General features: G+C 35.8%; 1 protein-coding gene and 1 pseudogene across 10 annotated transcripts; one reads left to right on the top strand and one right to left on the bottom strand.

The window, feature by feature from the left end:
- Nucleotides 1–30: 30 nt before the first annotated feature.
- ECD (ecdysoneless cell cycle regulator) lies at nt 31–22873 on the top strand. Of its 9 annotated transcripts, none has more exons than XM_081074364.1 (14): nt 46–261; nt 1417–1634; nt 5054–5171; nt 7306–7393; nt 7509–7687; nt 8529–8721; nt 9275–9403; nt 11059–11187; nt 12299–12384; nt 17603–17709; nt 17840–18017; nt 19253–19320; nt 20938–21152; nt 22580–22873. In XM_081074364.1, exons 1-14 carry the CDS (start codon nt 245–247, stop codon nt 22808–22810), a joined length of 1956 nt encoding a protein of 651 aa, XP_080930490.1. In that variant the 5' UTR covers nt 46–244; the 3' UTR covers nt 22811–22873. The 9 variants fall into 9 exon arrangements, with proteins under 9 accessions (XP_080930493.1, XP_080930490.1, XP_080930492.1 ...); XM_081074366.1 differs by having other exon boundaries at nt 49–402; XM_081074365.1 differs by having other exon boundaries at nt 104–261; nt 7509–7675.
- Nucleotides 3226–3861, bottom strand: LOC308508208 (selenoprotein K-like; annotated as a pseudogene). The gene has a single exon. The product of its transcript is annotated as a selenoprotein K-like (transcript).
- Nucleotides 22874–22985: the final 112 nt, after the last annotated feature.

The raw sequence follows: 22985 nt of genomic DNA, 5'->3' as shown, positions 1-22985 counted from the left end.
AGGATCCCGCCGACGCGCAGCAGTGACGACGCCGGGGGTTCCGGCGCTGAGCAGGTTCCGACTTTTTCTCAAGAGCTTGAGGTTCCAGACAGGCGATTGGACCGAGTTTGGGGAAGGCTTTGGCGGCTGCTAGCAGCTCCCGACTACCTCACGTGGTGGGAGGAGGGACTGAGGAGGGGTGCTGCTGCAGAGACGCGTTGGAGAGGCCCTGGATCCGTACGCGGAATTGGCTTCATTTTGTCAGATGGAAGGAGAGCCTGTGTGAGTAAAGAGCGCCAGACTCCGAGTCAGGCCTCGGGGTCGCGGCTCTGAGTGCCCCCGGTTTTCTCGTTTGTGCAGAAGAGTTAGCCTGACTGACCTCAGACTTCCTTACAGTTCTAACACTGCATTCTTCACAGTAAGGTGTGCTTGGTATTACGGGGATGGGTGAGTGGGTAGAATTATCGTCTGTCCCTCTGGGTTGAAAGGCCAAATAATGATTTGGACAGCCTGTGGTGAACAGCAGGTGCCTCTCGACTGTGTCTTACTGTCCGTTAGAAAGCCGAGACAATCGAGTCACTGCCTCAGAGTGGGCCATCTAGTGCAATGCCTTTCTTTATCAAGCATCAACTGGCAGCGATAATAAACTACTGTAGTACTTTTGTTTGCAAGGGAAACCCTTAGAAAATAAAGAGAGATCTACCACTTCTTAGTATATCAGAGCTGTGCCCCCCGGAGATCCGAAAAGGGGGCAAATTTAGGACAGAGCTGGAGGATCAAGAGCCATGGGCTAATTGTTTTGGGATGAGATGATAGGACATGAATGTGTCATAGTTTTGAATTCCCCTGTGCCTTATAATGTGCATAAAAGGGAGAGATTGAAATTCTGCAGAGTAAGGGAGGTTGCTCTTAAGAGCATTTAAACAATAACCATTAAAACCGGGGAAGGATTCTAGAGATGGTAGAATAACTCTAATTCTACAATGAAATAAAAAGCCCCAGAAAGAGAAAGCGAAGTGCCCAAATGACACAACTAATTAGTGGCAGAACTGGGACTAAATAGAGTATGTTAGTACAGTGTTCTCAAAGCGTGTTACACATACCACTGCATCGACAAAGGCAATTTTTTATTTTTTCTTACATAATTATTAGTCAATTTGGGAATGTGATACTGGATTTCCATTCGTTGTATTATATTAAAAGTTCTTTTAATGTAATTTTAAGTATAAAGAGCATTTTTAAGTACGAAAATGTTATTAAAAGAACTTTAATAAATTACCATAGTTGGTACGTGGTCAAGGCAAAAATCGTGATGATGATGTGTGGATAACTGAATTTTGGAAAACTGTTAGTGGAATCACCTACAATAGTTCAGGGAATGGGATATTACTTCTTCATTGTACTGTGTGGTTTATATTGTTGAAACTTTAAATGTAGTTTTCAAAGAAGAATGGAGGAAAATCTGAAGCTTGCTACAGTGGAAGACACTGTGGAGTACCGCCTGTTCCTGATACCAGATGAACCAAGGGACCCAGAAAAACACAAAGAGATTCTTCAAAAGTATATTGAGAGAATAATGACCCAGTTTGCACCTATGCTGTTTCCTTATATCTGGCAGAATCAGCCTTTCAATCTCAAATACAAACCTGGAAAAGGTTGGAAAGACTTTTACTTATTTTGATTTGATACGTGTGGCCTTTAATGTCATTCTGACAACAGTGATGTATAATAATAGCCCATAGTGTATTCAGTGTTATCAGGAGATTTATATCCTGAACTTTTCAGATTAGTGATGCTTCCCTATATTCAGTTAAGCCCTTAAATTTTATTTTTTATTCATATTGATGAAAACTTTCTAATAGTCATCACCTTAGGAGCTAACATATACAACATTTTTAAACTCGTGGCTATTCTTTTGAACTTTTCTGTGCTATAATGTATCTTTAGCTGCATTCCTCTCTATTGATGATGTGTTTAAGTAGGCTGCCTTTTTTTACAAAGTTGTTTTGGTCGGGATCTAAGAGTGGCTCTGCCTGGCTTATAACAAGAAGTAACTGGGCTTTATGACCATTATTTGCTGTTCGGAAGCATTTTGAGTTTCCTTCACTGTCTTCTCTGTGTTGTTGGTTGTTGAGATCTGACCTCTGGCCAAATATGGCATTTTGTCCTATAATTTCTTTAGCTTTACCAAAGAAATAAACGTGGCTTGGTGACCAAGGCTCCACTCATGTAGAGACTTATGTGAGGTCTTGTTTCATCCTGCGGCATCTTAGGATACCAGTAGTCTGGCTTTCAATCCAGTGCTTAACTGTGTGGAGCCTTCTGGCTAACGGTTGCCACATGTCTTCCCTGCTATAATTTTATTGAACTCCTGTTCAATAAAATACATGTGATATTTATTGGTAAGAGCACTGTCACATTAGTGCAGCACATCCAAAAACAACTTCTCTTTTTTCTAGAAAATAATTTTTACCCAGTGTTTTCTCATCTTCCTTAATAGCATCGCCATCTACCTAGTTATATCCAAACTAGCTAGTAATTGAAAAGTATACTCAACTCTTCACTTCACCATGTTTGGTCAGGCATTAAATCCTAGTGTGATTTTCCTCTAAAATGTGACTCACTCTCTACATGTGTTTGGCTGCAGTGTAGGCCCTCTGTTTAGCTCTTCATCTGGAAGATTTATAACAGCCACCTAACCTTTCTGTTTCTAGAGTATCTATTTGCTCACACTATTAAATTTATCTTTGAGAAACAAAATTTGATCATGGCACTCCCTTGCCTAAGATACTTGAACAGGTCTCCATTGTTTCTGGATGAAGTTCAAATTGAAGTTTAATATATAAGATAAATAGAAATAGATACTCTAATTGGAGTTTCTCTAGTTTAAGAAACTTGGGAGATCTGGGCTGGGGAAAAGAGGTGGTTGGGCTCTTCTTCCCATTTTTTTTGCCACAACAGCCCTTGAGACACTTTATAATGCACTTGTTTGACCTTCATTCTGTTAGTGTGTTGGTATATTGCATTGATTGATTTTCATAATCTACCTGTCCTTTCATTTTAGGAATAAATCCCACATGGTCATGGCGTACAGCCCTTTTACTGTGTTACTGAATTCAGTTTGCTGGTTGTTGGGGTTTTTTTGTTGTTGTTTGTTTGTTTTTTACTAAATACCCAGACTTTTATTTTTCTTCAAATTCAGAGTTTTTGCCTTTTTTTAATTATATAAAGATGAGAAGTCAGTTTTGTAACCTAAAAATATTTACTTATTAAAACTATATTACTACTTTCATAAACTATACAGAAAGAGAATGAGATAGACGTGTGCATTTTTAGAACTGCCTGCCAGGCATGCCAGATCCCTGTGAAGGAATTCCCCGCACGACCTCATTCATGTGCGGAGACACAGAGCAATGCTTGTTTAGACCTACACGTTCATGTACTTGTCCAGCCTGGTCACCCCTCCACTGTTTGATGGCTTCCTTCTGCTCTGAATGTGCATGTCTAGTTGTCTGTTTCTTACAGCACATTTATCTCCTCATCACCAGCCATCGGAGGAGGATTAGGACCACGAAGATGATTAATTGGACCCATTCTTCCGGGGGAGGAGAGGGGTTTCCTAGAGGCCCTCTTCCATCATCATATCTGCAATCAGATGAGTGTCTGTAGCCTCTTCTCTTTTTCACATCTTGCTGAAGCAGAGTTTTGAAAAACAAAACCACGAACTCAGCTATTCCAGAAGAAATCTATGATCAAAGATAATCTCCCTGGGGATTAACGCCAGCTGTCCAAAACTTGTCCATTTGAGATGTAAACCGTCTTGCTTCTTATTTCCGCCTCTGGAACTTCAGTTTGCAAGTATTTTGTTGAGGATTTCTGCATCAGGGATATTGGTCCTGGTTTTCTTGTATTGATTTTGTCTGGCTTTAGTATTAGGGCAATACTGGCCTCATAAAATGAGTTTGGGAGTGTTTCCTCCTCTTCAATTTTTTTGTAAGACTTTGAGGAGTATTGATGTTAATTCTTTAAATGGTTGGTAGAATCTCCAGTGAAGTTATCTAGTTCTGGGCTTTTTTGTTGTTGTTGGGAAATTTTGATTACTGATTCAATTTCCTTACTCGTTGTAGGTCTGTTCAGATTTTCTATTTCCTTTCGATCCAGTCTTGAATAGGTTGTATGTTTCTAGGAATTTATCCATTTCTTCTAGGTTATCCAATTTATTGGTATACAATTGTTCACAGTGTTGTCTTTCATTTCTGATTTTATTTGAGTTTTTGCTCTTTTTTCTTAATCTAACTAATGTTTTGTCAATTTCGGTGACATTTTCAACAAACCAACTCAGTTTAGTTCATTTTGTTCTTTTTCTGTGTTCTCTATTTCATTTATCTCTGCTCTAATCTTTATTATTTCTTTCCTTCTAATAGCTTTGAATTTCATTTATTCTTTTTCTAGTTCCTTAAGGTATAAAGTTAGGTTGTTGATTTGAGATCTTTTGTTACTATAAACTTCCCTTACCACTGCTTCATTGCATCCCATACATTTTGGTATATTGCATTTTTGTTTTTATTTGTCTCAAGATATTTTCTAATTTCCCTTGTGAGTTCTTTGACCATTGGCTGTATAAGAGTATGTTGTTTAAGTTCTACATATTTTTGGATAATGCATGTGTTTGAAAATTCTACTCTGTCTAAATCTTACTTCCTGATGTTCCCAGAGCACTCAATTGTCTGTCATACCTCTGTGCTGTTGCACATACTATTCTCTTTGTGGAAAGCATACTACTGGTCAATCTTCCAGAGGAATATGTACCATACCCTTCGTGATTCCATAGTCCTCAGTGCATACCTCTATTCATCTTGTTTTGAGATGACTTAGTTGTCTATCTCCTATTGTCTAACTCCTCAACTACTCAAGATTAGGCTTCTTGTATCTTGTTCAGGATTGCAACCCCAGCTCCTAGAATAGTACCTAGAGCATAGTCAGTGGATGTGTGTTTAATTGAATGATTAACTTGTATTTTTATTTGTAGTGAAAAATTTATTTGTTTATATGATTGCTTTTCTCTTGTTTCTAGGAGGTGTTCCTGCTCATCTGTTTGGCATGACAAAGTTTGGGGATAACATTGAGGATGAATGGTTTATTGTTTATATAGTAAAGCAAATTACAAAGGAATTTCCAGAATTGGTAGCAAGGTATTATAATTATTTTAATAATTCTAAAGGAATTCTGTTCCTGAAAAGGATAACATTTTTATCCATTTAGTAATTTTTTCTGTAGTCTAGTAGAAATTGCACAAATCTGGGACATAGATTTTTAAAATGACTTCTGTGTTTTCTTCCTTTTCTCTTGTGACTTTCTTTTCTTGAGGAAAAATGAAAGTATCATTGGAGAGTTCAACTTCTAAAAAATTTCAAACAAAACCTTCTTGTTTTAGGTTTTCTTTCTTGTAACTCTCATTATGAAAGAACAAATACATACGGTAAACAAAATTCAAACAATACAAATGGTGTACTGCTCTGACTTCTTAGAAGTCATCATCAAATTTCTTATGGATTTAAAAATACATACTCATATATACATACACATACATGTTACATATTACACAGATTTTTAAACCATATTTTCCGCTACTAGGCCATATCTATATTTTTTGGTCAATCGTATACAGAAAAATGTAAAGAGAAATCAATGAACAGTTGTATAGGAGGAAAGTAAATTCTAATTCAGTTTTTAAAATGCGAACTGATAGTTCTCTGTAATTACCAAATTTTGCCAGCAGAGGGCATTCCACCCATTTGCACATGCCCTAGTTTTCCTTCCTAGTCAGCCCCAGAATTCTGATCTTTTTCTACCCACCCAACCTCTTCCTCAGAAGAGCAAAGAGAAAAACAATGACAACAACAACAGCTTTGAAAACTTATTCATATATCGAAATTCAAACACACATAAAAGTAGAGGGAATTAATCCACGTGAACCCATCACCCAGCTTCAACAATTATCAACTCATGGTCATTCTTATTTATCTACTCATATACCCTCCCCTTACTTCCCCATTACACAGCAAGATTATTTTAAAGCAAATCTCCAATACTGTGCCATTTGATCTTTAAATACTTCAGGATGTAAATCTAAGCAGTAAGAACTCTTTATTTTAAACACTAGTGTTACCATACCTAAAATAATTAGCAATACTTTCTTAATAAATGATAGAATTTTAAATGAACAAACACAAAAATATCAGTTTCTGTCTTTACAAGTATAATAAGGAGACGGCAATACCTTTTATATGCAGATTTTGATGTTTATATAGTGATGGTGCATGCCTACACAGCAGGCCTATAAAAGCTCTTTAAATGATAAGACATTTACTGTCTTGGAAGTTTTAAAAAAAAACTTTAGCAGAAGGAAGAAGTTGTTCCTCTATGTCTCTGCATTAATCTTCCTAAGGTAGAGCCCTCACCATTTTACTACCCTACTCTAAAACCTTTCATTGTTTTTGTCTTTGAAACTGAGCTCATTCTCATTGATTCTGTTGACATTTAAAGCTCTTCACAAAATGATGTAACTGCGATTCTCTAATCTTGTTCTTTACTAGTTGTCGTTCCAAATATCCAGCTTCAGTTGCCCCCTCCATGGCTTTGCTTATGTTGTTCCCTCTCCCAAGAACGTCTCTCCTTTTCTCCCTACATCTCTCTCCATTAAAAGTGAAAAAACCTAGAACAGTGTATATAATATATTCTCTTTTGTGTGACAAGAGGAGAAAATAAGAATTTATATTCCTATTAGCCAGATTATGCATAAGCAAACTCTAAAAGGATAAATAAGAAATAATAGTGGTGGAGGGGTAGGAGTTGGGCATATAGGGACAAAAGTAGGACGATTTTTCATTGTGTAACTTTTTATGTATCTTTTTTTTTAAGTTTTAGCCATTTGACTTTATTATCTATTCAGAAATTTAAATTTAAAAAACATGATGCAAAACAGAATTATCTTTCAAAGCCCAAATAACACCTTCTCCACAAAGGCTTTCTTCATCTTGGCCGTATGTGATTGTTTTTTTTCTTTTGAAATCCTATAGTACTTTGTATTTTTTTCATGTTTTTGCCTACTCTTATTTATTTGTGTACTTATTTTCTCTTCACCTCCTCCGTACAATCTTACGGTCTTCTTCCGTACTTAATGGTATCTTAAACATTTGCTTTATTATAGCAATCTATACATGGTACATACTCAGATATTTACTAAGATGAATGAAAATATATATTGCAAACAACATGTTTCTTGATTATCAGCAGAATGCAAAATTAGAACTTTTTTTTCATTAGGATTGAAGACAATGATGGTGAATTTTTGTTAATAGAAGCTGCTGACTTTCTCCCTAAATGGTTAGATCCTGATAATAGTGCCAATAGAGTAAGTATTCCCAAGTTTCGAAAATTTACAGAGATGAAATCACGTTGCAGCATTTTTTATAGTACCTAGAATATGTCAGTGCCTAGTATGAAAATTAAAGTGTATCATTTTCCAGGTGTTTTTCTGCCATGGGGAGTTGTGCATTATTCCTGCACCAAGGAAACCTGAAGCAGTATCCTGGTTACCCACCACACCCCCAACAATCCCACAAGCATTGAATATAATCTCAACACACCCTGAAAAGATTTTGGCTTCAGAATCTATCCGAGCTGCTGTGAATAGGCGCGTCAGAGGGTAAAAAAAACACCTTTCATTGCTAGTTGAGAAACCTTTTGCTTTAGTGCAGCTCAAGTCTTTCATTGAATGCAGAATTTCTTTCACTTAGGTTAATGCTAATTTTCATTCTGTATTCATCCTTCATGAAATTGACTAACAAATAATACTTACATATTTTAAAATCAAGAAAATATATGTCTTATAATTCTCATTTAAAAGTATTATAATCCAGTCCCAATAATTTTGCATTTATTTACCTTAGATATTATGGCAAAATATCATCTATATACATAGATAAAAATTTTGAGACGTTTAGAAATGAAAACTTAAGGCAGCACAATGCTCAGGTTTTTTTCTGTGGTTCTGGGGCTACATATGGGATTCTTTGTACTATGTGAAGCACTTGAGCCTCTATTCAGAAGAGAAGGCCTTAGCCTAATATATTAGTTCACCCATTCAAATTTGAGTACCTGTTAAATGTTTAGCACCATTCAGTTTTTAATAATATTAAAAATCTCTTTTAGCTTTATTTCAGTATACTTTGTAGCACTTTTTTTAGAAGAATAAACTCTGATTTTATCCTTCTTCCAAAGTATAGTAGAGTTTTTGTTGTGTTTTTATTGAATCACGTTAACCCTTTTTAAAATTTTCCATTTGTTCCCACTTTTTCTTTCTCTCTCTTCTTTCCTGTACTCTTTAGTATATACAGTATCTTTATCTTCACCACTGTTGTCATTCTCTACATCTCTTGATGAACCAAGACTAGATAGATATTAAGGGGGAAGTAAATGGTATAAGTATTCTAAATTTTTTTACATATCACATCATAAAATAAAAGTAATTATGCTACCTGTCACAGATATCCAGACAAAATTCAAGCCTCTCTTCATCGAGCGCACTGCTTCCTTCCGGCTGGCATTGCAGCAGTGCTAAAGCAGCAGCCCAGACTGGTGGCTGCAGGAGTCCAGGCATTTTACCTAAGGGACCCCATTGACCTGCGTGCCTGTCGTATTTTCAAGACATTCTTGCCTGAGACACGAATAATGACATCGGTAAGATATCCCCCTTGGTCATTTAATTTCTCTGACTGAAGAGTTGAACGTTATTTTAATTGTTAATTAGAAAAAAAATTGGAAATATTCTGTTTCCTCACAGTAAGTTAATACATTTTTCCCCTTTTTTCTCCCATCCAGTAGAGGACGATTTCAAGAGACCTGACTCCCTATTTTATATCTCAATGTTTTCTAGCTATTTCTGACCATATTTTCCTTATTTGAATAATTTCCTTCTTAACATTTCATTTCTTTCAGAGAAATAAGAATTATTTTTATGTCCCACCCATAAAAATTGTCATTTATATAACTAATGATAAGAATTCCATTAGTGATAACTAAAAAGTAGACTGTGAAGGTAAATTTTATGGCATATGAGGTATATTGCAATAAAGCTGTGACTAAGAAACGCAGGCAGTGAATAGGGTGGATCTTCTTTACATTTCATATGAATGTGAGGCTCATAAATGAAGTTATTGTTACTGACTATGAAGTGATATTCAAATTTTTAATTTCGGGAAAAGACTCATCTCTTTTGTGTCCCAATGTCCAGGTCACCTTCACTAAATGTCTGTATGCACAGTTGATGCAACAAAGGTTTATGCCAGACCGGCGGAGTGGATACAAGCTGCCTGCTCCATCTCATCCCCAATACCGAGCCCATGAATTGGGCATGAAGTTGGTAATGTTGAACCAGGAAATTTTATTTTCTTCCTTTATATAAAAGGGCTCTTAACAGAATAATAGCATAGCATAGAAAGTATAGAAATTTATGTGAAAATATAGTAAAATGTGACATTTCAAATAAGAAGGATAAATGACAGAACAATGTGAAACCATTTAAATATTAAAATTGATTCCCTCACACCTAAACCAAAATAAATTCCAGTTGGAACAAATATTTAAATAAAAAAAATTCAAACCATAAAATTTGAAAGAAAACCATAAAATTTGAAAGAAAACATTGAGTATGAAAGAGGCCTTTTAAGCATGACTTGAAACCAGAAGCTCTAAAAGAAAAGATGGATAAGTCTGATTATGTAAAAATTAAATATTTATGTGTGGGAAAGAAAAACCCCATAAAGTCTAATGAACGTAAACATGGAGAAAGTATTGTTATTTTCAATTTAAGTGGCAAAGAGCTGCTTTCTCTAATATAGAGAGTTTCCACAAGTTAATATGAAAAAAATACTAATCAGTTAATAAAAAAATGTTCAGAAACCATGAAAAGATAGTCCATAGAACAGGAAATACAACTGATTTTTAATCTAAACATATGCAATATGTTGACCTTTGGTCATATAATAAAACAAATGTGATTTAAAGCTACAAAATAGTATTTTCACTATTTGATAGGCAAGTATTGAAAAGTATGTTAATATATACTGGATTGGTGAAATATGTAGAGAAAGAGATAGTACTCACAAATATTATTAATAGGAATATAATTGATTCAATCTCTTAGAACAAAATTTGTCAATATTCTTCAGCATTTAAAATGCCAGACCCTTCTGGTCAGCATCTTCACTTTCAGAAATTTATCCTCCATGTAGTTTACATGTGCACAAAGATATATGACAATACTCATGACAGTAGTGTTTGTAGTAGCAAAAGACTGAAAACTACCTAAATGTCTAATAAATAGTAGGGAAATAGTTAAATTATGGTCTGTTTATGAAATGAGATGGTTAAATTTATGTGTGCTCATATGAAATGATCTTCAAAGCATATGACGAAGTGAAAAAGCAAGGTTCAGAACTGTGTATGTTGCCATTTAATAACAAAAGGGATAGAGTAAGAGAATATACAGACACACACATATCTGCTTGAGTGCACAGATTACTTCTAAAGGGATATGGAAGAAATCAGTAAAAGTCATTTCCTCTGGAGTGATCAGGGAAGCTTCCTGTTGGAATTATTTTGCCACGTGCATTTATTATATTTTTTAATCAAAGGACTCTTAAAATGAAGTGATTCTCTCCCTTTAATATGTCTGAGACCACTCTCAATTAATTTATAATTTCTGTTAGACAAGAAACCTTCTATAAGCCTTTTTTAAGTAAATAAGAAATAAGTTTAAATTTCTGTTTTTATAATCAGCGAGAAAATAAATCTCTCTGAAGAGAACAAGAATCCTTGTTTTCTATTATTTGCTTTCCCTTTATAATTTTTAGTAATCTACAGAGATTAAGAAACTTAGAAATAAAATCATATTTTTCATAAAATTCAAAGTGTTATAAATGTCCACATGCCCATGTTTCCAGTCACCTAATTCTTGAGTGTGACTAAATGGAAAGAAAGTAACCTAATAATAAAAATTTTATCTATTCCCTCTAGGCTCACGGATTTGAGATTCTATGCTCCAAATGTAGCCAACCTTTTTGTGACTCCAAAAAATCCTCTGTGACTACCTCACCACTCTGGGCTGGCTTCCTTGAAAGTCTAAAAAAGAATGATTACTTTAAGGTAGGACTTGCAATGCATTTTTAAAATTGTACTATCCAGGTATAATCAAGCCAATGATTTAAAGTCCTATGGTCCATTTTTAATATGTAACATAATTATAGTTGCTAGAATTTAAAGGAACTGTTCTAGTTGAGTGGTAATGAGGATGTGTCTATGAACTGTTTCCAGTATTAGAAAGACATAACATTTTTATAAAATGATAAAAATTATTATTTTTGTCAGATGAACAACTTTCACAAATCTATAAAGCAAATGTGAAGAATCCAAATAGCAAAATTAGCAAAGACAGGGATTTAAAATTGTACTACTAAAATAAGATAACTACTAAATTTCCCTTAAAATATTCACTGTCACAAGTAGTAAAGATATGCATATGAACACAATAATAAAGACTGTTTCTCATGCGTGTCAAAAAGGATGTGAACGATAGTCAGTGCTGTTGAGAGTATGGTGAAATTAATACTTCTATTCATTGCTGATAACATTGTAAACTGGTAGAACCTTAACTGGAATGTAACCGTAGTGTGTCCCAAGAGCTATAGAAAGAGTCAAACTCAGAACCTTCACTTTCAATAATCTATTTTAAGAAAACACCCAAGAAGTAGAAAAGTCCATAAGAATATGAGGGTTATAAAGACTGTGTCTAGCAATATGGAAAAGTATTTATGTAGTATATTTTTTAAAGAGTGTAAAATGTTAAGTATGAATGCCACTACAAATATGCATGTGAAAAACAAATCATAGTTAAGGTGGGATTATGCTATTTTTTGGCCCTATTTGTACTTTGTTTTATAAATTAATACTGGTTAATCAATTGTTTCTTAATAACTAATTAGATAATAGAAAATGGTAGAAAACTTCCAAATTGAAAAAAGTCCCTTAATGGTGAAAAGGATTAGGAATCATTACATCTAACCTAGTCCTCTTATTTGAAGAAATGGAGGCCCAAACAGATATATTAATGACAAAACTGGTACTAGGACTCAGGCCTCATGATTCCTGAACTATATGTTATATACCATACACCACCTTCCTGAAAGTTGCTGGTGAGCATGGTATTTTAATAACAGCATGTAAATAATGCTCTGATTGGCCATTATTTATTTTTTAGGGACTCATAGAAGGTTCTGCACAGTACCAGGAAAGAGTAGAAATGGCAAAGAACTACTTCCAACTCTCAGTAAACCAGCCGGAAAGGTGAGTTTAGCACTACTTAATCATGGCCGCGGAGTGGTAACTGGCCAGAAGTTAAGGAGTTACTTACTCTTAAGGATAGTTGCAGAAGTTGGAGTTTACATGTTTAAACAGTTAATGAATGGCAAGGGTCACGACTACTGACAGGGTTGGGGTTGGGGGTGAGGTGTTGTGACAAGATCTTTGGCACTGGCATGTATCATCATCATCATCGCCACCATCAGCAGCAGCAGCACTATCACGAGCACCACCAGTACCACCACCACCACCGTATAATGGCTAACATTGAGTTCTTAGAAAGCAGAGGCCACTTTAAACTTGTTTAGTTCCCCCGTTACAGCCCTGTGAAATAAGTACAATTGTTATTGTTCCCTATTTAAAGCTGAGAAGCTGAGGCCAAGAGAGTAAGTAATCTGCCAAAGGTCACACAGCTAATAAACGACAGACCTAGGATTCATACTCAGGCAATCCTGGTATTGAGCCAAGTGCTTAATTCCTATAGGAGTTCTAGGCTGTGTTTAGCTATTTTAAGTGGTTCTGAAACACAGGATGAAGCAGACATTCAGCTTCCAAATCAAATCTCATTCTAACCTACCACACATTTCCTAGGGGAGGAAAGAAACAAACACAGGGTTGGAAAGAAATGGCACCCCTTTAAAATTCAGTAAAGTTGAGTTGTAGTTCTGGTAGTATTGAAGTAACATATTGGACTATCCCCTGCCGATTACAATTACAATCCCTGGGTAGAATATAAAAAACAATTATTTGAAGACAACAAAAATCAGGCAAAAATTGGAGGGAATAGTACCCTTGAAAGAAGAAAATCGCATTTGGTGAGGTCCGCTTTATCTTTGTCTGCTGAGGACACTTCCTTGTCAGTGTGGCACAAGGAAAATACAGCTCAAGCAAGAAGTCTATTGCGTGGAGGAATCAAAGGTCAGAATTTGAGTAGTGGAAAAAATTATAATTTGTGTTTGCAAAATTGAATTTGAGATACTTAAAGATAACATGAAAGAAATAGCTTTGTGTATGTTATGATTAAAAAGGTCCCAAGTTGTGTGTTTGTGGTTTTTGTTTTGTTGTGGGCTCTAGTTTTTTTTTTGGTCAAACTGATCTGGTTTTGCACCCCAGGCATATTGTCAACACTTGAAACACCACGTATTTGTGTAACAATGTTCTTTGAAGACTGTGTGAAGCCAAGTTGATGCTGAGAGATCAGTTGTCTGTGAGGTGGTAATGATTTTAGAGCAGTCTTTACTCTTCCCCGAGTATGTAGGGGGACCTTTGTTCCATTCCCATCAGTGTTATGTCAGTAATTGATGAGGATGCCTTCTTAGGGTATCATTTAAGAAAACTTGGGAAATGGAGTCAGGAGAGGAAGAGAGATAGTCCTCATATTAGGGGAATCTTCCTGGGATGATTCCTCTCTGCATCTAGGAGGCCACTCCTATTGAGAACTGTTACATTACAGTCTTGGGTTGAAGAGAAATTAAGAAATTTGACTCATATGTAGGAGAGTTAGGTCTTCTCCCACAAAATAAGATAGATTGGTGGTTAGGTAGTTCTTTTTAAATAATAAAGTTTGTTATACAATTAACATATTCATTCATTATAGCAAATACAGAAAGATGTAAGAAGGAAAAAATATATGATAATAGTAGTTCCAGTGAGAAGAGATCTGAATGAAGTGAGGGAATGAGGTGTACAGGTATCAGGTATGTGTGGGAATAACATTCCAGGTAAAGAAAACAAACTGCAAATATAACATAGAAACATATATACACACATGCACACACGCACGCGCACACGCATGCACACATGCATGTACACACACATGCACACACATGCATGCATGCATGCACGTGCCCAGAATGATACCTGTGAGAGCAGTCACCTCTGGGCAGCAGGTGAATGGATTGGAACTGGTAGTGCTGGTCATCACAGGAAACATTAGCTTTATCTAGAATGTTTTTTAAAGTACATGCACATGTTACTAGTTTAATTTTTTATGTTAAATGTATAAATGTAATCATATATTTTGATGGGAAGTAATATATATATATATATAATATATAACAATATTATTCTGGGTGGTAGGTATATGGTTTTGTTGTATTATCTTTAGAACTTCCCTATATTGTTTAAATCTCTTAAAACAAAAATTAAAAATAGCAAAGAAGTCATCAGTGGTCACCCACTGCTTGTTTCATCGAACCCAAACTTCTCAGCCCTCTTAGGCTCACGGTGCTCTCATCCCAGTCCTCTGTTCAGCCTCAGCTTCCATGCTTCAGCCAAACTGAACGCCCATTCGCTCTCTGAATATGTTCCTCACCTCCCTGCCTCTATGCAACTGCTCATTTCCCCCTGCCTGAAGTTTCTCTACCCCGCCTTACCTGTCAGAATCCTCCGCTTTCTTTAAGGTCTAATCTGCTCTTCCATATTCTCTCTCTCTCTCTCTCTCTCTCTCTCTCTCTCAACTACTCTGCCCCCAATGATATAATTACCTTTTCCTATGACTCTCTGTAGTATTTGGTATTCCTATACAACTTTATAATTTGTCATTTATTATTGATTATTTGTATATTTCTTTTCTCCCTCCTACTAATTTCTCTCTCCTACTAATATGGAGTAGGGACAATTTTTTTTATCACCTACATGATTTCGCAAGGTATGCAAATGTTTATTAAATGAATGCAAGCTCATATGACTTGATTTGCTCCTTTCTAACTAGTTCAGACAGAGTTTCTTCAATTTATATAACAAGTCACATCACCATCATAAAATAACTCACTCATCATATAAATGATCTCTGTGTATTTCCTCATCAGTTTATAATAGGAAGAGCACAAAATAGTATCAGAAGACTTGATCTCAAGCCTTTGCTCAGTCTAACTAAATGACCTTACAAAAATTGTAGAACTTTACTGGATACTGGTTTTCTCATCTTTAAAACAGGATTATTACATATATATATTATACCTCCCCATAATAGTAATTAAGAGAACTAAATAAGAAAATGTATTTCAAGTGCTAGCCTAGCATATAATTTAATATAAATTAATGTAACAGATTAATTTTTTGTTCATACTTTCCTCTGGATTTTCTTTTCTTCTGTGTAAGATACGTACAGAGTGAAAGAATTATATTAGATCAGTAGCATCATGACAGTGTTCATGGAGCCTGCTGCAGTGCCAAATGGTAGGTCTCTGAGCCACCAGCCTTCATTTCAATAAAAGCAGTTTTTCTTTTTTTTCCCTACTCTACTGAGATAACTGACAAAATTGTAAGATATTTAAAGTGTACATTGTGGTAGTTTGCTATATGTACACATTGTGAAAGGATTCCTACTATCTAGTTAATTAACATGTCCATCATCTCATATTTACCTTTTTGTTGTGTTGAGAACGTTTAAGTTTTACTATCTTAGCAAATTTCAATTACGTAATACAGTGTTAACAACTATATCACCATGGTTTATATTAGAACCTCAGACTATTCGTCTTATAGCTGAAAGTTTCTGTGCTGTTACCAACCTCTCCCTATTTCCCTCACCCACTAGTCCCTGGCAGTTACTTTTCTGCTCTGTTTCTATGAGTTTGACTTTTTTTTTTTTTTTCAGATTCCACATATAAGTGATACCATACAGTATTTGTCTTTCTTTGTCTGGGACATTTTACTTAGCGTAACACCCTCAGGTTCCATCCATGTTGTTGCAAGTGGCAGGATTTGCTGCTTTCTTGCTACATAATATTCTATTCAGTATATATACTACATCTTTTTTCTTCATTTATCTGTTTATGGACACTTAAAGTTGTTTTTATATCTTAGCTATTGTGAATAATGCTGCAGTGAACATGGGAGGGCAGATATCTCTTCAATATCCTATTTTCATTTCCTTTGGATACATACCCAGAATCAATATGGTAATTCCACTTTTAATTTTTGAGGAACCTCCATACTGTTTTCCATAGTGGCTGCATCAATTTACATTCCCATCAACAGTGCACATGGGTTCCCTTTTCTCCACATCCTCACCAATACTTGTGATTTCTTGTCTTTTTGATAATAGCCATTCTAACAGATGGGAGGTGATACCTCATTGTTTTGATTGGCATTTCTGTGATGATTAATGATGTTGAGCATCTTTCCATATACCTATTGGCCGTTTGTATCTTTGGAAAAATGTCTGTTCAGGTCTTCTGTCTGTTTTTTAATCAGATTTTTTTTTGCCTTTGAGTTACATGAGTTCTCGTGAATTACATGAGTTAATATATATTGTGTATATTAACCCCTTGTCAGATACATGGTTTGCAAATATTTTCTCCCATTCAGTAGGTTGCCTTTTCATTTTATCGATGGGTTTCCTTTGCTGTGCAAAGCAGTTTTTCTTCCTTTTTTTTTTTTTTTTAAAGATTTCATTGGGGAAGGGGAACAGGACTTTATTGGGAAACAGTGAGTACTTCCAGGACTTTTTCCCAAGTCAAGTTGTTGTCCTTTCAATCTTAGTTGTGGAGGGTGCCGTTCAGCTTCAGGTTGTTGTCCTTTCAGTCTTGGTTGTGGAGGGCGCAGCTCAGCTCCACGTCCAGTTGCCGTTGCTAGTTGCAGTAGGCGCAGCCCACCATCCCTTGAGGGAGTTGAACCGGCAACCTTGTGGTTGAGAGGACACACTCCAACCAACTGAGCCATCTGGGAGCTCAGCAGCAGCTCAGCTCAAGGTGCCATGTTCAATCTTTGTTGCAGGGGGCGCTGCCTACCATCCCTTGTGGGACTCAAGTAATCGAATTGGCAACCTTGTGGTTGAGAGCCCGCTTGCGCCAACCAATTGAGCCATCTGGGAGGCAGCTCAGCTCAATGTGCCATATTCAATCTTAGTTGCAGAGGGCAGAGCCCACCATCCCTTGCGGAACTCGAGGAGTTGAACCGGCAACCTTGTGGTTGAGAGCCCACTGGCGCATGTGGGAGTTGAACAGGCAGCCTTTGGAGTTGGAAGCACGGAGCTCCAACCGCCTGAGCCACCAGGCTGGCCCCAGCAGTTTTTCTTTGAGCTCTTAAATTTTACAGTTGCTGGTAAAATTTTATTTGAGGAAAAGGGATCTGTATCCTAAAACAAATGTTTAAAAACAAATTAGGCTAGATAATTCCTTTGACTTCAAAATATTATATTTTTGTGATTATTATTCTAAGCACTGTTATAAAAAAATACTTATGTCTTTTTTTATAGCTCTCTTACTATGAGCCCAGGTGAAGAAATCTTAACCTTATTACAGACAATACCATTTGATATTGAAATGCTTAAGAAGGAAGAAGCTAATCTTCCCCCAGAAGATGGTAAGTAATGGACCAGGATAGAACAGAAGGGTTAAAAAAAGTGAAAACATTCCACTAAGTCTCACAGGGTCCTTTCCTAAGATGCCTGTCATGTGAATGTAGTATGGCAGTATCATGCTTTCTTTTTTAGATGACCAGTGGTTAGATCTCTCACCAGATCAGCTGGACCAGCTACTGGAGGAAGCTGCTGGCAAAAAAGAACCAGAGTCTGTTTCCAAGGAGGAGAGCTATGACTTAACTCAAGTCTCAAAGAGCATGAAAGCTTTCATATCCAAAGTCTCAACCCACAAAGGAGCAGAGCTGCCTCGGTAATTTGTGTTAAAGTATAAATATTTAAATAGTTATAACCCAGATGTTGAAGTCATTGATCACTGCCAGTTCCACATTTTTTTTTAGTTAATGATTCATACTGCTTTATTTGTACTGCTTTGTTTCCCTCTTTTGGTGCCTATTACTGTGATAACTTACTTATCTGGTGGCAGATTTCTGGTCACCTTATCCTTCGCTATCATTGAAATAAGCTAGAGAGACCACTCAGCAGATCTCAAAGCCACCATCCCAGAGCTATGCAGGGCAACTATGCACTTTATTTACTCTTTATTTTTTTAATTCTTTTCCATTTTTAAAATTAATTTCGGTGTACAAAGCCGTGTAATAGACATTTAAACCCCTCATAAAGTGATAACCCACCCCCCAAGCTACTACCCCTCTGACATCTTATATAGCTGTTACAGTACCATCGACTATCTTCCCTATGGTGTACTCCACATCCCGTGACTATATATACCTATATATTTAGTTATAGTTGACATTGAATATTATTCTACTTCAGCTTCAGGTGCATAGCACATTGGTCAGGCATTATTTACTCTTTAGACTTTTACTCAGAACCTTGTGGGCTCTTAACATCTAGCTCTCTGCAAGCTCAGACTTCTGATCTCCCACCTGCAAGCAAATTGGAAGCTTCAAACTCAAAAGAGTGGGATAAAAGGGTTCATCAGAGGAAGAAATAATAACAGAAGGGGAAAGTTACATTTGGCAAGTAATGAGGAAAAAGGTAGATGGAATTGTTACTTGCACAAATATATCTTTATTGTCGATGCTCTTGAGTTTATGAGATTAAAATTTATGTTCAATATTCTCTGTTTAAGAAAACAGATAAGGGAATGTTTGGTCTTAATTTTTAAAGATTTGATTCTTAAAGAGATAGACTTTATTTAAATTAACTTGGATAAATAACTGCTTTTGCTAATATTAGATATATCTTGTGGGAGGTGGAAGGTGGGTCGAGCTCTAAATCAGCATAAGTTAAATGTGCATAAACAAAGTATAATTTTTACTTTTATTTTATTAGTCTTTCTCCCATTTCTGTTACCCTGCAAGACCAGTAGTTATAAGGATTTTTAAAATATAAACCAACTTTCCTTGCTGCACCTCATTTGAGATTCTATCTCTGGTGGTGGTCCTCACAATGGCATCACTTTAGGAAAAGTTTCAAAGAGCTGTGTTTGGGATCAACTGTCTTTTTCCTTTAATCTTGCAGAGAACCTTCTGAGGCTCCAATCACTTTTGATGCAGAGTCTTTTCTTAATTATTTTGATAAGATTTTAGGTAAGTTATAGTGTGATATTTATTTTCATTTTGAAACTGTAAGTAGTATGGCTGTTGCTAGAGCATTGGAGCATTGGATCTCTTGGAAGACAAAATATTTGCTTTCTCTTCATGAGTTTAAGTTACTTTCAACTATGAATTATTGCCCTATTGAATGATTTTTGCAGAGGATGGTTAGCTCAGTATCTGACGTAGTAGCTGTTCATTAAATATTTGTTGAATGGGTGAATGCTGTGTGTTTAGATAGGGTTTACCTTGGCTCCCATATTACATTGTTATTTCTTGTTTAGACTTACATGCTAATAATAAAAAGACACCTAGCCCAGTTGAAAAAGTCAACCAAGGATATAACAAGCAGTGCCTTGAAGAAGAAATATAGTCAATAAGTATTTGAAAATAGTTAACTATAAGCAAGTAAATACACAATAAATGTAAAAAGTTACTTTTTTGCCCATCATATTGGCAAAGACTTAAAAGATTGATGATAACCAGTTTTCTCAAGGGTCAGAGAAATGAGCACTGTTCAAACTGGAGGCGAGAAATGTAAATCATCTTTTCACAGGGCAGTTTGGTACTCTGGAATGTTTATAACCTTTGACTTAGCGATGTCACTTCCAGGAATCTTTGAAAAAGATATGGATGTTAAGATAGCAATTGCAGCTTTGTAGTAGTGAAAAATTAGAATATTCTAAATGTCTACCAAGAAGGAAATGGTTAAATACATCATTGTACAGTTGACCCTTACATGGGTTTGAACTGTGCGGGTCTACTTATATGTGGGTGTTTTTCAATAAATACTGTAAATGTATGTTCTCTTCTGTGTAACTTTCTTAATAATGTGTCATTTTTCTCTAGCTTACTTTAGTGTAAGAATATAGTATATAATACATAGAACGTACCAAATATGTGTTAATCAACTATGTTATTGGTAGGCTTCTGGTCAGCAGTGGGCTGTTAGTAAAGTTTTGGGGCAGTCAGGAGCTGTATGTGGGTTTCTGATTACGCGGGGGTCGCATCCCAACCTCTGCATTGTTCGGGGGTCAACTGTACACCCATATTATGAAATATTAAGAATGTCTTAATAAAGAATATATGTTTTGGCAGAGAAGGACCTCCAAGACATATAAATAAGTGAAAAGCAACCATAGTTCAATATGGTTATCTGTAAAAAAAAAAAATCAACTGTATGTTTATATCTATGTACAGAACTGCATAGATAAAGGTCTGGGTACCCACCATACTGTTCGAAGGTGCTTACCTCTGGGAAGAAAGTGAAATGTGAGACAATAATTCCATGTGGCTTGAATGTTTACATCAAAACGTATTCATGTATTATGGAGATTTTTTAATTTTTTTAAGTACAAAATTTTAATTCACATTTAATAAAATAGAATAAAGGAGGAATCTTTCAGTTCAGTGTGTGTACTTTTCTGCAAATATCTTCCAGCAGTACCATTTTCTGGAAGTGATTTTTGTGAAGTAGTTTGCCTATATATATATATATATATATATATATATATATCGGTCCTTTTCTGCAGATAATAATTCGAATTCTTTTGAAAAGTTTAATCAGTCAAAAAAAATTTACCAAGTGGCTTTTTCTGTGTTGGGGTGTAGGGCCAGGGCCTCAAGAATCGGACTCTGACGACCTGGATGAAGACGACTTTGAAAGTTTAGATAGTGACGATAACGTGGATCTTGAAACCCAGGAACATGGGGGAGAAGCATCTGTAAAAGGAACTCTTGATGATCTCAAGTCATATATGGCCCAGATGGACCAGGAACTGGCACATACCAGCATTGGCAAAAGTTTCACCACCCAGAAGCAAATGGTATGTGTGTTTAACCTCTTTCCCTTTCTGAGTCTATTATGAAGGATAGCTAAAACCATATTATATCTTTTTTTTTCGTGATTTATGATAAATTCTTTTTGTAATGAATTTGATTTGAAATACATAAGAATGGTTATTTTTCCTAATTCTGATAAGATGAAGGATTATTAACTTTATTTTCCTAAACATAAGCCTTAATTATATTACGTTATCTATCAGGATTTAAAATAAAAAGTCATGTGATGTGTTGAAATTAGTATATGGTTGTATACTACTACTAACAGCTTAAATCGATTTTTTTAAAAGGATCTTAAATATCCAAATAACTTTCAAGTGTTAATAGTGTTTGTTTTGTGTGTTTCCCTAATTTAGGGCCAAATTTAGAATTCATCTTCCACTCATGTTTTTAATCCTATTTTTTATACCAGCCCTGTCTAATTCTGGACAGAGAAATTACGGAAAGAGAATGGACCCTGGAGTCTCATGGGTTAGGGTTTGAAATCCATCTCAGCTGTCCACTGTGAATGTATCCATTAACTAATAATCCTCATGTTATAGAATTAACATGAGAACCAAATGGGATAACAGTGAAACCAATAATGGGCCCTTAATTAATGTTACTCCCTTGCTTTGATCACCTAAACCACATTTAAAACTATAGTCATTTCCAGTATTACCAAAACCTAATAGAAATCATACATTAGATTTATCTAAAGCAGTGTTTCTTAACTTTTAATGTGAATATGAGCCAACTAAAGACCTTAAAATAGAGATTCTGGTTAAGTATGTCAGGGGTGTGGCCTGAGATTTTTCCATCTCTAACAAGCTCCTAAAAGATGCACAAGCTGCTGGTCCATGGACCACACTTACAGTAGCAAAGATACAAAGGTCTATATATATCAGGCGGCAGCCTTTCAAATCCTTCCCAAACCACTAAACTCAGAGGCTCAAGTTAACAATTCAGAGACTTTGTGGTTCGACCTCAAAAAGCTTCAGGTTTTTACTTTAAGATTTTTCTTTGGGGTGGGAGCAAGGGGAACCTAGCTTCTTTCATTTAGAAAAAAATTGATTCTTTTTTGTAATGTTCATCTTTATGTTTATTCCTTTAAAAACTCTTAGGCAAGCTGTAAGTGTACTGCCTTAACCCTGGTTATCTTCCCTGGGCTATTTCAAAATAGGGAAGAAATCCACTCAATTTGTAGACACTTTTCCTAGGAAGAAGTGTGTTCTAATCTTTGGAACCAAATTTTAATGTGTGTCAAATTACATAGTTTACTAGACTTTATTTTTACTTTCTGTCAACAAGGATATTTCCTTTTTAATTTGGAATTCAATTTTACATTGTTGCTTAAGTTAGCTTTTTATTGTTAACTACCATGTAACTTAACGGTATTATCCCATGATTTTCTTTTTCCTCCATGAATAAGGAACCTCTATCCCAGACTACCAATCACACTTCAGATGAGGAAGATTCCGGTGCAGGAGGATCTGTTTTGACACCCGTGGATGTAGACCTAAACTTGGTTTCAAATCTATTGGAATCATATAGTTCCCAAGCTGGACTGGCAGGACCTGCCTCCAACCTTTTACAGAGCATGGGTGTGTGGCTGCCTGACAACACTGAGCACAGGCCCACAAGTAAGGCAGAGAAAGATTAGCCAGCAAACCTAGCCTTTCTCTCTTTTTTTCTTTTCAAATAAATATTGAGTCTGATTGTGCTCCTTTCTAGTTTAGAGTACTCATTTAGTAGTTTCTTTGTTCTAAGTTTCACAGAGACTTTTCCTTTATGAGCCCCAACTGTTGCCCTTTCTGCAAAAGTCTTTGTGATCTCCC

This window comes from Rhinolophus hipposideros (genome assembly GCF_964194185.1).
Source record: "Rhinolophus hipposideros genome assembly, chromosome: 15".
NCBI classification, from domain to species: Eukaryota; Metazoa; Chordata; class Mammalia; order Chiroptera; family Rhinolophidae; genus Rhinolophus; species Rhinolophus hipposideros.
Note: the sequence above shows the minus strand (reverse complement) of the source record. Positions and strands in the feature narration are given on the sequence as shown.

Coding starts and splice junctions, on each gene's coding strand:
- ECD (XM_081074364.1), top strand. Junction 7,688..8,528: donor GTGAATAGGCGCGTCAGAGG/GTAAAAAAAACA, acceptor TACCTGTCACAG/ATATCCAGACAAAATTCAAG. Junction 21,153..22,579: donor TCACCACCCAGAAGCAAATG/GTATGTGTGTTT, acceptor TCCATGAATAAG/GAACCTCTATCCCAGACTAC.